We start from the raw sequence: 14,658 nt of genomic DNA, 5'->3' as shown, positions 1-14,658 counted from the left end.
AGCTCTATCATAATCACCCCATGCTCTTATATTTAATACCCCCCCCCCCACAACCTGGCCTGATTTGGCCCCATCCTAACTCTGAGCCAGCAGCTATTCAGGGAGGATAAGGGTATGATGTTCACGAGGTTGGGATGTGTCCTTTTCGTTGTGGATCACACTTACACACAAGTACTACAAGTCTATAAATAAACCTCACTCATCAGTAATCTAGCCAACATAAACATGTCAATTCCTGTAGTCTTTTGTTAACAGTTTTTTTATCTTTGTGTCTTCCTGACAAACACTCTCACTATGGTTCTCATTGTCCTCTAGGCAAGATTCTCATTCTCACAATCCTCTCTCTTTCTGTTCTCTGGCTAGACTGTGTCCTAACTGTCCCTCTGATCAACTCCTGTGTTTCTATTCCTGTCACCTTGGTGAGATATGGCTTCTGGTGGCGACAGACAGAAATCCACAGTGCTGACTAACTCCCTTATTTATCAAGAGATGACCTCAGATCTGCATATCATAATAAACCCCCCAGTCTGATCCCTCCCACTCTTGCTGTTCCCATCTATCTAACTGGAAAGGGCAACTAGCTCAAAGCTGTGTTTACCTCCCGTGGCCCCAAAATGTCTGCCCAACATCCCCCCCTCCCTTCTAAAGATCTGGTAGAAAACATGCCAATCTTGTTGAGGCAAAAGGTTTGGAGTCTGCCCACTGGGTGGAGGAGAAATGGTTGACCCACCCCTTTGCAGTCCTAAAGCATGTGCAATTGATGCCTGGAGAAGTCATGGGCCACATCCCAACATACGCGGCTGGTGTACTGACCTTTTTCTTTTCTTCTGTTTTCTTTAGTCTTGATAACAGTCGACCACCTCAGCCTCCTTCCCTTTTTTTCTTTCCTCTTCCTTCTGTGCTGTGTCTTACTTTCGTTCAGTCCTAACTCATCTGTTCCTGACCCTGGTCTTCCTTATTTCTCTCCCTAAATCTCCTAGTGATGAATTACTACCTGATGCTCAGCAACAGTCATGGAGAAGGTGTTCTGTCTCGGTACCAGAGCTTGCGTCTAGAGGGTCGAATGTGTGATGTTGTTTTGGAGGCAGAAGGTGTGGAGTTCCCTGCTCATCGGACATTGTTAGCCTGTTCCAGTGACTACTTCTGGTCTGTGTTTAAGGACTACAATCTGGAATCTGGTGCCCACACTATCAGCTTGCCAGCCTTGTCATCTCTGGGACTTGAGCAGATACTGGACTTCGTCTACACCTCATGGATCTCACTGTCACCCTCTACTTTGGAGGTCACATTACAGGCTGCCTGCTATCTACAGATCACCCATGCTGTGGAGCTTTGCACTCAGTACATCTCAGAAAGCATTGCTCCTGACAACTGTTGCTTTTTTGCTAACATAGCAGCTCGCTATGGCCTTTCTGACGCATTCAATAACAGCAACTCTTTTATTGGCAGTAATATGTGCAGGATACTTGCATCTGAGGAGCACAAGGCTGAGATAATGGAGTTAAACATTGATTCTCTGCAAGAGGTGCTCATAGCTGAGGAGATGCCAGGAGTGAAGGAGATAGATCTTCTGCAGCTGGCTTTGGACTGGCTAGAGTGCAACCCACAATCTGCCCTGCACAGTAATGCATTGCTGAGTCGGATCCGATTTGGTTTGATTCCACCTAAAGAGCTGTCTCAACTCAGTGCACTTAAACCTGCTCTACGTACACCTTTCATCCAAAGCGTAGTGCAGAAAGCACTTAACTACCACCTTCAGGGTCCCCTAAAACCTCTACTACAAAGTGTCCACACAAGCCTGAGAGCCACAAAGAGCAAGATTCTTCTGGTGGGAGGAGGACCAGAGGCAAACAGACCCCAGAATCAGATCCTAGCCTACGAACCTCACAGTAAGAAATTCCAGCCACTCTCAGCATCCCTTCCAAATAAGCTACAGCACCAGGGAGTATGCGTTGTTGGGAACTTCCTATTTGTACTAGGTGGTGAGGTGGTGCAGGTGGATGAGGAGAATGAGAAGAGTGCTGTGATGACTGTTACTAACCAGGTGTGGCGCTATGACCCACGGTTTGGGCAGTGGGAGGAGATGGAACCACTCTTGCAGAAGAGGGCACAGTTTGCCTGCTGTGTGGTGGAAGGTGTTATCTTTGCTATTGGCGGAGGCGGCCAGAGGGGTGAGCCTGCTTTGTCATCTGTAGAAATGTACAATATGAGTGAAGGGTGCTGGCACAGTGCTGTATCCCTACCGTATTCAGTTCATGGGCATGCCTGCACCACTATTGGAACAGGAATCTACATCTCAGGTGGCATCCATGTCAACAGCACAGAGAGCAGCAAAGAAGTGCTGTTCCTGAATGCCTTTGAAGGGGATGCCTGGCAGAGACGTTCTAACATGTCTATAGCCAGATTTGGCCACCAGATGGCAACAGTGAGGGGAAGAATTTACACCTTTTTGGGAATGTACGAGCACTTCTGTGACATTGAACGCTACAGTCCTGAGCAAGACCTGTGGACCCGTCTGAAGCCCCTACTGAATGATCGCTTCTGCTATGGTTTGACCACAACAGAGGGCAGACGTGTGCTTATGTTCGGAGGCAGGAAATGGCAGGAAGGACAGGAGGTGTGTACAACAAATGTGCTGGAGTACGATACAGAATATGATGCCTGGAGGGAAGTGTGTAAACTACCAGGGCCCTTGTGTGGGATACAATGTGCCATTATGACTCTTCAAGACCCTCCGGAGACCTAAAAGTCAATCAAAAACACCATCCCACATACACACAGACAAACAGATGGCTGTCTGGGGAAGAGAGAGTTGAAGGACAGGGGTTATCTTTGTGTCATGGATCCGTGACCTGTAAAGTGGCAGGGAAAACAGGATTTCTATATACCCAGATACAGAAGATTTTGCATGGGGTAAAATGCTGTTAAGTGCTTTAAAGCAAACAGTAAGGTGCTCCTGAAACTAGGTCACTATGAATAGAGTAGAGAAAAGCATGACATTGATAGATGACTTGTCATAAAGACGTTGTCCCGGGAAATGGCAAAGATCCTCTAAGGACACTGGAGGAAAGGACAGAATGAAGGATGGAATTACAGACCACTGCACACTCTGGTCACTGAGTCTTGAAAAGCCTAAAAAAAGGACAGTTTGGACAAGATTTGACTTTTTGGCACTGCGTGAAGATCAAAGGTGACAGTCATAATGTCTTATGACGGAGAGACAGCTGTCCTGAATGTTGGATTCAGACTGTGAAAGGAGGCTAAACTCACAGACGCTTAACGAGAAAGACAAATTAGATCATTGATTTAGAAGGGTATAAGAGAAGTCGAAGTGGACAAGGACAAGTATCAAGATCACTGAGTGTGTGTGGGATGCAGATGAGCCAAAGGAGGATGAGGATATTTTTAGTGAGCAATGATCAACAAAAACTGCACAGTCACACCTATATCTGAAAGCTCAGATAAGTCAGGCTATGCATGGAAATCTAGATTACTCATTACAGATAATAGAGTGGAATTAGAATATCGATATTAATTGAAGTGAACTGCAAAGAGTGAGATACACATCAGCAACAATAACTAGGCTGGCATAAATATTGAAACTTAATCATATACTTCATAATATATCATTTTAAACCTTGTAGCAATCTTTTCTGGGTTATATAAAAGCAAGTAACCTTGAGATTGTAAAATGTACATTGTTGACATGATTCAGCAAATGAATTGATGCAAATAAGAATCTAAGAAAAGCATAAATAAAAGATTTGACTACATAACATTTATTTTGCAGCTTGTGAGTTTCTTTAAATCTTTTTTTACTAATCTATTGATCAAAGGTGTGAACACCAATTTGCTGTATAATAATAGCAAATTAGTGAGATTTGGTTATGAGCAGCTTAACCCTGGCTTGCTGATAGACTACTGCTGATTAGAAAATCTGATTTTCCTCGTCTGAACTGCCTCTTGTGCACAAAGAAAGGTAACCCTTTGTCAACCCAATACTCAGAACAAACCAAAACAGTTCTTCTCCGTTAATTTTTGTAAATCGACTCTATTACCTTCAATGAACCGCCTGGAAATCTGTGAAAGCCTTAAAGAAAAAGAAAAAAAGCTTTCTAGGATTGCTTGACAGGCTGTGAGCTCTCAGGGGATTGTTTATGGCTAGGCACTCACCTTTAAACCAAAGATGGCAACATTGTGGTTGGAAAAGCAAGCTGAGAAACTGCCATTGATGAATGGGAATACCAACAGACTGCTTTCTCCAGTTAAAAAAAAAACTTATGGGATTCACCAGCCTCAAAATCTGTGCACTTCTCTTTGATGTTTACTCTAACTGGCCCCATTTAAGTGTAGGCATATAAACAAAAACCATGCAAATGCAATAAATATAGCATGATTACATCCATAAAAGTTTATTGACTCTAGGTATAATCACACTGAAATCTGGAAAAAGCAACACGTCTCTTTTAAATTAATGTAATAAATGAAGTAAACTTTACCAGGTTGTATGCTAAACACAACACATAGAAAACTGCACTGCCCAAATGACATGCCCTACTCATAATAAAGACAGGCAGCAGCACAGATACTGATAAACTAGATGGTTTTACAACAACTTTGTGTTAAAAAATGGGCTGCTAAAGAAACATAACATGGTTTTCACTAAATTAACAATCATTTTGATCTACTACTAAAGTAAAATACCATTAAACATCTGTTCTAGTAGCTCTAGACCCACTTGTAATCACTTTCGCTAAGAGCTAATGCATTCCCATGATTCTCATGGACACATTAGCACCCGAGTCTCTCACTAAATCAAGCTAATTGTCTTGATTACATACAGAATGAAATGTGCTCCATTATATCATCAGAGTCATACCTGAAATATCAATGTACATCATATAATACACATCTTATCATACAATAAACTCTCTTCTGAACATTCAGTATGTTCCTAAAAATCACAAATAAAGCATTTTTGTGTCTGCTGAGAGCCTGAGTGCTTCTTGGTCTGCACAGCCTTCCTGACAGTTGAAACACTGACATTAAATCATTTGGCAGCTTCGGTTTAGAAATAATAATAAAAAAAAAAATGACTCTGGTATATCTACAAGCCATGCAGAAAGAGATGTTTTTCTATGAGAGTATATAAAGATGGACAGCCTCCCGAATTACGATATACATGTATTTTCAGGAGTCGAGCTGCTGCTTCTGACAGATGCTGGGGTGAGTTCAGGGCAACAGATTTGATCAGATTTGATCGGCAGCGAGTCCCTGGGCTGGGACCAGCAATGTGTCGTGATGACCACGTCTGTCATATAAACTCACTGGTGTCTTGACATAAATGTCCCTTAACTAGCAGCACTGTGCAGGACAGCTGCATGGCAGCTTGTAGAAATGGAAAACTTGAATCCAAACAGAAGTATGCAATAATTAAACATAATACTATACTTTCAAATTCTCCAAAATTTTTTGAATTGAAAACAATAGTGCATAAAACTTCTTTCAGATTAAGCATTCAAAATGAACAGCACACCTTGTGCACAGACACACAATCACTTGTAAGTGCCGTCCCGTTTTGATTATGAATTCTCATTTTCACCTCATAATATCAGGAAACAGTAGTGAAGAGAGAACTTCCATAATTTGACTCATGTTACAGAGATAATGCTGCTTCTTGATAATGGAGCCTGTGCAATTTTCTTCCAATCAAAGCCCACACATTTCACTGAACACTCATCCGTTATCAGAGGCTGAGTCTGGCAAAGCGTTACGCTCTGTCGAGAAGTGTTCGCGACACAGACATTTTCCAGGTTCAGTACAAGCTGAACACTATCTACAGCATTTTTAGCATTCTGTCAATTACCACATTCAATTATTTTGACTCGTTTCTAATTGGGACAAGGCACTGGACCACAATATATGCTAAAATATGGTTTACGACATCAAAAACCCATAGATTCACAGGACTTAAATATTACGCAGGATAATCATAATAATAATAAGCATTATAACTATTGGAGATGCATTGGTATATAAAAAAGTGGCCTATACGGATAAGCCAATAATTATATCTATGTTATGGACAATAAGTGATAAAATATAAAAATTCTATATTGTTTTAAAATACATGAAAATCTAAATAAATCACAAATATATCACTAAAATGTGCCTTCATTGCATTGAATTTATTGCATCAAATTATTACAATGTACAAATTAATAAACTAACCTTGTCTGTAAAAGTGTTGTACTGCAACTCTTGACTGTGTGAAGTCTATAAACCTTGTAACTTTTGTAAGATAAGCGCAAGTATACCAGAAAAGGTCTGTTTACACAGAAACAAATCCCGCTTCAGGAATCACCAGAGGTTCTGCTCCACGAAAAGTCTCACAAGGATCACTTAGACAACTTTAGAGACACAAACATAAGCTGCTTTTCTGCCCGAAAATTGCCTTGTCCCATAGCCTTCCATTTTAAGAGCATTACTATGAGTCGAGTCAAAATTGCTGACTGTGGAAACTGGCACCAAGCCAAAGATGCTGTCAATAGAACTGATCTGATTTTGAACTGGGAATAGGCCTTTTGGTGTATCGAAACACTCTACGCAGATTGTGGTGAGATGAGAAAACCACATAAGTGTTCCATGTTCATGTACACGCACACAACTTCCACACAAATGTACAAGTGCTATAAGTCGGGGCCAGCCGATGTATAACATCGGATCATATAGTATCGTACAGTAGAGTATATAGTATGCTAAAGTAGCAAATAAACATAGCAGATAACTTGTGTGATGACCGTCTGTGTCCACTGAGAGATTAGCTTCAAAAAGACAGACAAACACAGGATCACAATGTGCCATTCAGCGTGTTTAGAGTTCGAACGGCGCATCAGATGTGCATTTCCTCTCAGAGTTCAGTCCGTTGGTTCCTGTCTAGCGGTAGGCCAGGTTTGTTCTCCGTGCGACGGCATTGTCTGTCCTCGTCTGAGCCGCCTGGAGGACTGGTAACCATGGCAACCCCTTGTACAGACGTGGCATACTCTGAAGCTTGCGGGTTGTGAATCTAGCCATCGAGAGAGCTTTGTTTGTACAGCTATCTGTGCCTGCGTAAACAACGTTTTTCAAGTATTTAAAAAGCACATGTAGACTGAGACTGTAATTGCTGTCAGAATGTGAAAGCACAAGCAAATGTGAGAAGTGAATTTGTGTTTACAGACCTTAATCAGGGAAGAAGCTGTATCAAATTTGACATCAATTAAAACAAGGCTGTGAGGCATAGAAGTACAGTGTGTTTAATCGATTAAAATTGTGGAGATTGTGATGTTGACTGTTCAGACTTAAAATGAAACTATGGGATAAACTGAAATAAAAATAAAAAATCTGAAAAATTCTTCTAAATATATATTTTTTAAATGTATAGTGTACTGTAACATGCTAAAAGTGAATTTAGGCATCACAAAATTATAACATACTATATTTATTTTTAAATTTGTTTTTAAATTATTAATTCATTAGTTCATAGTTTTTAAAAAATGATTTCAATTGAGTATTAGGTGACAGGTAATCCAAGTGTAAAAAATTATGTGCATGCACAATTAAATAGCAGATATTGACTGATATATCAAATATCCATGATACATTTAAATTAAATGTAAAAAAAACAAAAACAAAACAAAAATCTGTCACTTATAGGCAGGGTCAAAACTAACTATTGTGATTCCAAATATATTCTGCAAAAATTGTAGACCATAAACACTATATTTCATAAGAAAATGACAAATATCAACTTGCATTGCTTAAATGGATACAAACAAATATGAAACATTTTTAAGTATTTACTTAAAGTGCGCCCTGTGCATGTATTCCGAGATGCTCTCTATAACACCTTGGTTTATTTTATGTTGATTACTGAATAATGTAACTTGTTGATTCACACATCAATGCATTATTAAGTTAATTCTGTACATAAATATTCCTCACAGCCTCATAAATTAAAATGCAAAATTAGAGTCCAGAAACACCAATTCAACCCTTACTTTAGTTTGACTGTCTAAGGTCCATGATGAAAGGGAGACAGTGTTCTCTGGATGTGAATGATAAATACTTCAAATAATGTGGTGGTATTTTTGTGTAGATTGTTCGAAGCGTGCAATTGTGTGTGTCAGACGTGAGTCTCGATGTAGGAGTGCGTGTGCGAGAGGGAGGGTGTGCGAGGGGCGGGTTCAGGTGTGGTCGCAGGGCTGGGCTCGGAGGCGGGGCTTGGCTGACGGTCCCGCTGTGGCTCTCCTGAAAACAGCTCCATGTAAACTTTCTTCCATTCCTGGAACTCTGAGGACGTGAGCTTAGGATTGGCCAGCAGCTTGTCAATCAGTGCTACCTCGCCCTCCCTATCCTATGGGAGTGAAGAAAGAGAGCAGTGGAGGGTGGGCATTACAGATACAGTCTCCTTCATACAGTGATTAGGATGTCATAGTCAAAGCACGCCACTGGCGCTTAGCGTAGACGTGAAGCGATGTGGACTCAACCTAGATGAGCAGAGCGACACACAGGCACACACACATAACATGCTCAGACTTGACTGGAGTCCTCTGGCACTGTGGAGCTTCGTGCCCCCAATTAACCTTCTTTCATTCAAGTCTGAGTGATAATGGATGTTTATAATTCCCTCCCAATGTAATGGGAGGTACTGCCCCAACATAATAAGCACAGCGCAGCAGCCCGGAAAGGGGAGGGAGGTCACAGCAGAGGCACAGACCAACTGACCCAACCACAGGAAGGAAAAAAAAAAGGGGGCACCAGGAAGGCAGAGCCTAAACCAGGCTAACCCCCACAGAGAAGCAGGGTTCAGAGAACCAGTTTGGCCTTACCAATGGTCATCAGCTTGTTTTGGTCTAAGATAGTCATTAGTTGGTTTAAACTTGTTATTAGCAGGTCAACAAGATGATTAGTTGGTCTAAATTGATTATTAAGTGGTCCGCATGGTGATCAGCTGGTCTAAGATGGTCATTGGTTTGTCTAAGCTTGTCATTGGCTGGTTTAATGAATTGGCCATTAGCTGGTTTACTCTGGTCATTAACTAGTGTAGGATGGTTTAAATGGGATGTAGTCTGGTCAATAGTTTAAGATGGTCAGTAGCTCATCATTAATGGTCATCTTTGATCCTATGTTTTGGAACCTTTCTTTTCTATTGACCAATTGTTTTTAATGCAACTGCAAATAGAGGCTCTGCCCCAACATAATCCTGAGGTGGGGGGTCTTTCCTGACCCAACCTCGGAAAGACCCAAAGGCACCAGGTGGAGCGTAAACCAGATTAACCCACACAGACAGGCAGGGTCCAGAGCAGAGTTTGGCCGAAACCCTCCTCCCACACCAGACAGAGAACTCCGTCTAACATGGATGGGATTCTGGGATAGCAGTTCAGCTTTGTCATTGTGTCAAAATGGACTACAAAAAAATACAAAAAACACAAAGTTCCTGCTGTCCCCAGAACCCCACAGACATCAGACAGACGGAGAGGGACGGACGGGCAGACGGGACAGATGAAACACACACGGTGCAGTGGGACCCATGCGGCAGCAGAGGTCAGATACCTTTAGCGTGCTCTGCAGGATGCGGAGATGATGCAGTTTGTCATTTAGCTGTGGATCGTTGCAACGCCGGATGAAAAGGTGTTTGTATTCCAGACGGGTGGAAAGGCGGTGCTCACCAATAGGCGACAGACTGGCACGCTCCAGCGCCCGGTACAAATCACCAAGCGAATCCGCCTGCCCGTGGCACTCCTGCTCCCCGCCTGTGGGGGGCGCCACAGAAAGCCAGAGTTAACGAGGGGTGGCTCCACCAGCAAGGAACATTTTTGAGTGGGGTTGGAACAGAAAAAGGCAACATTTTAACTGTTCATTTTAATGTCCAATAAGGTGTATAGACTGATGATGCTCGGCTCATTTATTTTGTTTATAAGTCTGGAATTGTGAAGGAATAAAGAGAGAAATCACATAAGACCTGGATGAGAAGTGTTTTTCACCAGGCTGGCATAGATAAATGCTTAATCAGGCTCAGATTTATGTAAATATGGGAACATTTATGTAAATATGGGAACATTTTCTCTCACTGTCTCATTTTTCTCTGTTATTATTTGAAGAAACGGGTGCTGGTTTCTCCGTGCCAACACAACATCTCTTTATCTCTGAATCTCCGTCTGTCATACATCTTTCCTTCTCAATGTGTTTAACACTATCCTGCTTAAAAAAAAAAAATAAAAAAAGGTTAAATCAGCTGTTCTAACATGGACTAAATGGGTAATTTCCTGATTTAAGCTGGTCATTAGCTTGCTACCTTGCTGGTCTAAGATGGTCATTAGCCGGTTCAAGCTGGAAATGTTCCGGTCAACATAACCATTAGCTGGTCTAACATGATCTAAGCTGACCATTCACTAGTCTGACAGTCTAAAATGGTCATTAGATTGTCTAAAATGATCTAAGAAGCATGGTCATTCGCTGGTCTAACATGGTATAAGCTGATCATCTGATTTAAGCTGGTTATTAGTTGTTCAACATAATCATTAGCTGACAAACATAATTATTAGGTAATGTAAGATGGTCTTGAGAAAGGGGTTGAGTATGTGCAATTTGGTGATTGTAGAAACATAAAGAAGGACAGTAAAACTAGAAGACAGATTTTATGAGTGTTTAAAATGACATGTTCAATTCATTTAACACAGCCACCAACAAAAGCAGAGAAAAACTCCCTTAAGGCTGCTCAGGAATGGCAGTCAGTCACTCTGACAGACACTGTCGATCAGGTGACATGTTGCTTGTTGCTCTGCTCTTACTGTCTGGATACATATTGTACATGCAGGAGCTCGTGTGTTAGTCAGGAAATAGGTTGAGTCACTATTGTCTTTTTGTTGCAGTGTTTGTGTAGGTAAAAAATGTGCACCGTGAACAATATCTAGTGCCGGGTCTCATTAACATACAGTATACAGGGTGTGTATTTATAGACTATTTTAAACAACCACAAGAGGGCAGCAGTCCCACACTGCGCCTCCCACCACGTGCTGCATGCAGATGCAGTGTGTAATGACAGTCACATTCAGCAACAAAATCAAGTTTAATTGAATACTGAATAAGGAGGTTAAACCAGAGCGGCTGTAGATGAAAATCAGTTCAATAGTTAAAAAATAAAATAAATAAGTGCACTAAGCCTAGAAAATAATGAATTCTGTCATTATCCATGGATAAAGCCTCATATATCTGATGATATATCTGTCTGATGTCACAAATCATTGTCTATTTGATTCAGTAAGACAGGTCTCAAACTTACTTAGCATATTACTTTTTGTATATTTAGTGTACAAGCTGGCAAGCACTGCTTTTATTACACGCCTGCAATAATTTGAAAAGAAAATGCATTTTATCGACCGCTTGGTTAACCATGTGACGGATTAACAGAGTGGTAATCCAGCAGCAAATGGGCGGCTTCCTGTGAGGTTTGTGGAGGAAACTATCCGGTCTATCCGGACACCAGACCAAACAGAAAACAGGAGAGAATTAATAGCCTATTCAGAGTTTACCGCTAACTACAAGGTTAAAGCAATAATCCATGAGGCAGAGTATTACAGTTACTTAAAAAAGAAAGAGGTGGCTGTGTTCAAAAAGTTATATTTATTGATAATAATTCAAATTAACAAACATTCCTCCAAGTAATGTAGTTTGTTAGCATATCTACAGGGAGTTAATGGTTGTCAAGCAACACAGTAACTAATAATACAGAATTAAAGTGACATGCAATCAAACTCTCTGTTTCCTGGCTTTGATAGGTCCAATCAGACTGTTTTATAATCAACAGTGGGATTATGCACTATAAGAGGGTTCTTCAAAAGCTGATTCACAAACAGGTATTCCCAAACCTTTTTGTCAGCAGAACCCCTTTGAGCTAAAATATTTACTTGATGTACCACTTGAGAAGTTAAATTATTGAAATATGAACTTGACACTTGCATGTTCACAGTTCTTTTATGATGTTTAATGGTCAAATTACATGCAGATAAACAAATAAAAATGTTCATCTTATGTAGTAATTGTTTTATTTAGATTTTTTTATTATTTATTTTGATTAATTTCTTATTGATTGAATCTATTACTAGCTTTTCATCAAAACACAACACATAACCCCCCGGCAGTTCCGTGATTAATTAGTATTGGAAACCTTGGTATAGTCTGAAACTAATTTTTGTAAAAAAAAAAAAAAAAAAAAAAGGTTTTTTTTAAGTAAATTTTTTTATAAATAATAATAAAAAAAGAATATTAATACAAAGCTACACTTAAGTAGCTAAAAGTATTATTCCTCAGGGGGACAATTAAAATGTAGTAAATTCAAATTTTTATTTTTTTTTTATAAATAAATATATATATATATATATATATATATATATATATATATATATATCCTTGTTTCTTATTTATAAATTCTTATACAATTTTCAATTTTTGCTCATGAAACGTGTCCAGGTACTAAAGCTGAAAACTAACAGAATAAATATCCACTGTCCTTGTAAATCAAAATCAACTAAGTTCAATCAGAGTGAATTGGGTCAGTAGCTTGTGACAGAACCACAGCAATACTGCAGGGTTTCAAAGGAAAGTGCATGCAGCTATTTCTGGTCGAAGATGCCTGTATGTGTGTATGTAAGAAACGAGTGGACAGATCTCAGTGGGGGACCTTACAGCACAGCTAAAAAAAGAAAAAGAAACTGCAACTAAGACACTGTTTATGCTTCACACAGCACCAACACACACTCAAGCAGGGAAAAAGAGGCAGATACAGAAGCTAAGAAAACACAGGAAGAGATACAGACAGAAAAAGACCCTCAAATCCCTGCACACTACTGTCTGGGAGAACACTGCTCTTAACAATTTAGCATCAAAGCACTCAAATAAATTCACAGGTGCATTAAAATAACTCTGCTGTACCTATACTGTTCTCATAATGAAAGGGGTTATTAAAATCTAATAGAATGCGGTAAAGAGGTTTTAGAGAACTGATTTGAGCCGATCTTGTCCTCAGAACCATTTATTTTCTGCAATGCACAGCTACTTATGTTGCAAAATAATAATAAAGGGTAGATTCAGTACCTTTGCAAAAGCCAGATCAAGTCACATCCCCCCATTTGCCATCATTACCAATTTGTGTGTACACTTGGACTGTCAGTCAATTATAAAAATTAATTAAACTAAAAAAGAATTTAAGGGTCAGGGGAAATTTAACTTTTGAAGTCTTAATTTCACAGTCCTGATGTAATTAACTCATTAATTAACAAGAATTTGTTAATTATTTATCATCAGATTTAAAAAAAAGAGAGAAAAATGTATATTTTAAATAAATAGCATTTGTCTTTTAAAAAAAAATTATTAACAAGAATAATAATAATAAATCAATTTATGTATATATGTCTAGCTCTCTCTCTCTCTCTCTCTCTCTCTCTCTCTCTCTCTCTCTCTCTCTCTCTCTCTCTCTCTCTCTCTCTCTCTCTATATATATATATATATATATATACACACTTAGATAGAATAGAGATAGAGCTAGACATATATACATAGATATATTTACAAATTTTTCTCACGACCCTCGAAAGTTGGTAGATATCTTATATTTTGGAGATAACATATACAGTATATTATATATATCATAACTCTTAATCACTGTTGACCCACCGTTATTGATGCAGTGTGAACGGCTGAGCTCCCTACGGCCGGGGTCCCGTTGTTCTGCCATGCTGGCGGAGGGTGTGAGGAGGGCATGCAGGCCACTATCCCGAGGCAAGGTGAAGCTGCGGGGTTTCCCGGCTGCATTACAAGGGTCTCGGAGCCTCTCCCCTTCGAGCAATGGGAAGGGCCCGTAATGTTCCTGCATCATTGTGCGTTGGGCAGGCAGAGTGGATTGGCGGCGATATTCTGGAGAAAGACCTGGACCTGGCTCACAGAACACAGCGTCCTCTAGGGGCAGCGTCTGCAGGTAGTGGAGGCCTGAGCTGGTCAGAGGGGTTTCAATCAGGTCCTGCCATGAGCGCCGTTGGCTGGTGGACTTCCGAGCTGGGGAACCTCCTCCGCTGCTGCTACCCCCATGCGGTTCAGAGCGGTACTCCTCGTGAGAGGAGCGAGACTGGGAAGTTTCTGTGGATGAGAGGCGGCCGTGCTTGGGTTCTAGGTAAGGACTGGCACAACTCACCTGGTTCTGAGTGAGAGAAAAAGGTGAACATTAGGTTAAACCCGAGTATATGCTAGCTAGACTGTAGGAAGCTTTTACTCAGCAACTAAGCCAGGCAACTTTTGTCTCTTCCATGGGGCACCAAAGATAAAAACATGAACAAAAGAAAAGTACGACTGAATTTGATGATCATCATGCAACTACATTTTCAAAGGTATAAATCATTCATGCCCTTTAAAATTCACTAGGCTTAAAAATCATGAATGGAAATAATGCTTTTGCTCTTCTGCACGTATCACCTTCATGCTAAAGGCAAGAATAAAGTGTGCTAATGAAGAAACTCAGAGAGTAGACCAGGCCCCTGAATACCCGCTCTCATCTAAGACAGGCAGATGAATAATGAACAGAGAGAGCTCTGGTTTCGGTGAAAACCGCCGAATATAGAAAAATGG

The 14,658-nt window shown here is 40.4% G+C and overlaps 2 protein-coding genes across 12 annotated transcripts in view; one reads left to right on the top strand and one right to left on the bottom strand.

Moving 5' to 3' along the window:
* The first annotated feature begins 654 nt into the window (after positions 1 to 654).
* LOC127946168 (kelch-like protein 34) lies at positions 655 to 3,778 on the top strand. Its single transcript, XM_052542531.1, has one exon. It carries the CDS (start codon positions 983 to 985, stop codon positions 2,744 to 2,746), a length of 1,764 nt encoding a protein of 587 aa, XP_052398491.1. The 5' UTR covers positions 655 to 982; the 3' UTR covers positions 2,747 to 3,778.
* A 618-nt stretch (positions 3,779 to 4,396) lies between these two features.
* The window catches only part of LOC127946161 (connector enhancer of kinase suppressor of ras 2-like), a 68,785-nt gene continuing 58,523 nt past the window's right edge, over positions 4,397 to 14,658 (bottom strand). For 10 of the 11 annotated variants that reach the window (XM_052542500.1, XM_052542502.1, XM_052542508.1 and 7 more), the window contains 3 exons: positions 13,714 to 14,233; positions 9,595 to 9,794; positions 4,397 to 8,395 (listed from right to left, as the gene is read on the bottom strand). In XM_052542500.1, coding sequence (XP_052398460.1) covers positions 8,165 to 8,395; positions 9,595 to 9,794; positions 13,714 to 14,233 — 951 coding nt within the window. In that variant the 3' untranslated portion in view covers positions 4,397 to 8,164. The remainder of the gene's footprint in view (positions 8,396 to 9,594; positions 9,795 to 13,713; positions 14,234 to 14,658) is intronic. The other variant, XM_052542511.1, reaches the window with a different exon arrangement.

The sequence above is a fragment of the Carassius gibelio genome, chromosome A24 (assembly GCF_023724105.1).
Source record: "Carassius gibelio isolate Cgi1373 ecotype wild population from Czech Republic chromosome A24, carGib1.2-hapl.c, whole genome shotgun sequence".
NCBI classification, from domain to species: Eukaryota; Metazoa; Chordata; class Actinopteri; order Cypriniformes; family Cyprinidae; genus Carassius; species Carassius gibelio.
This window is presented reverse-complemented; position numbering and strand designations above follow the sequence as displayed.

Bases quoted from the DNA above. Each gene is read 5' to 3' on its own strand.
- LOC127946168 (XM_052542531.1), top strand. From the start codon at position 983: ATGAATTACTACCTGATGCTCAGCAACAGTCATGGAGAAGGTGTTCTG.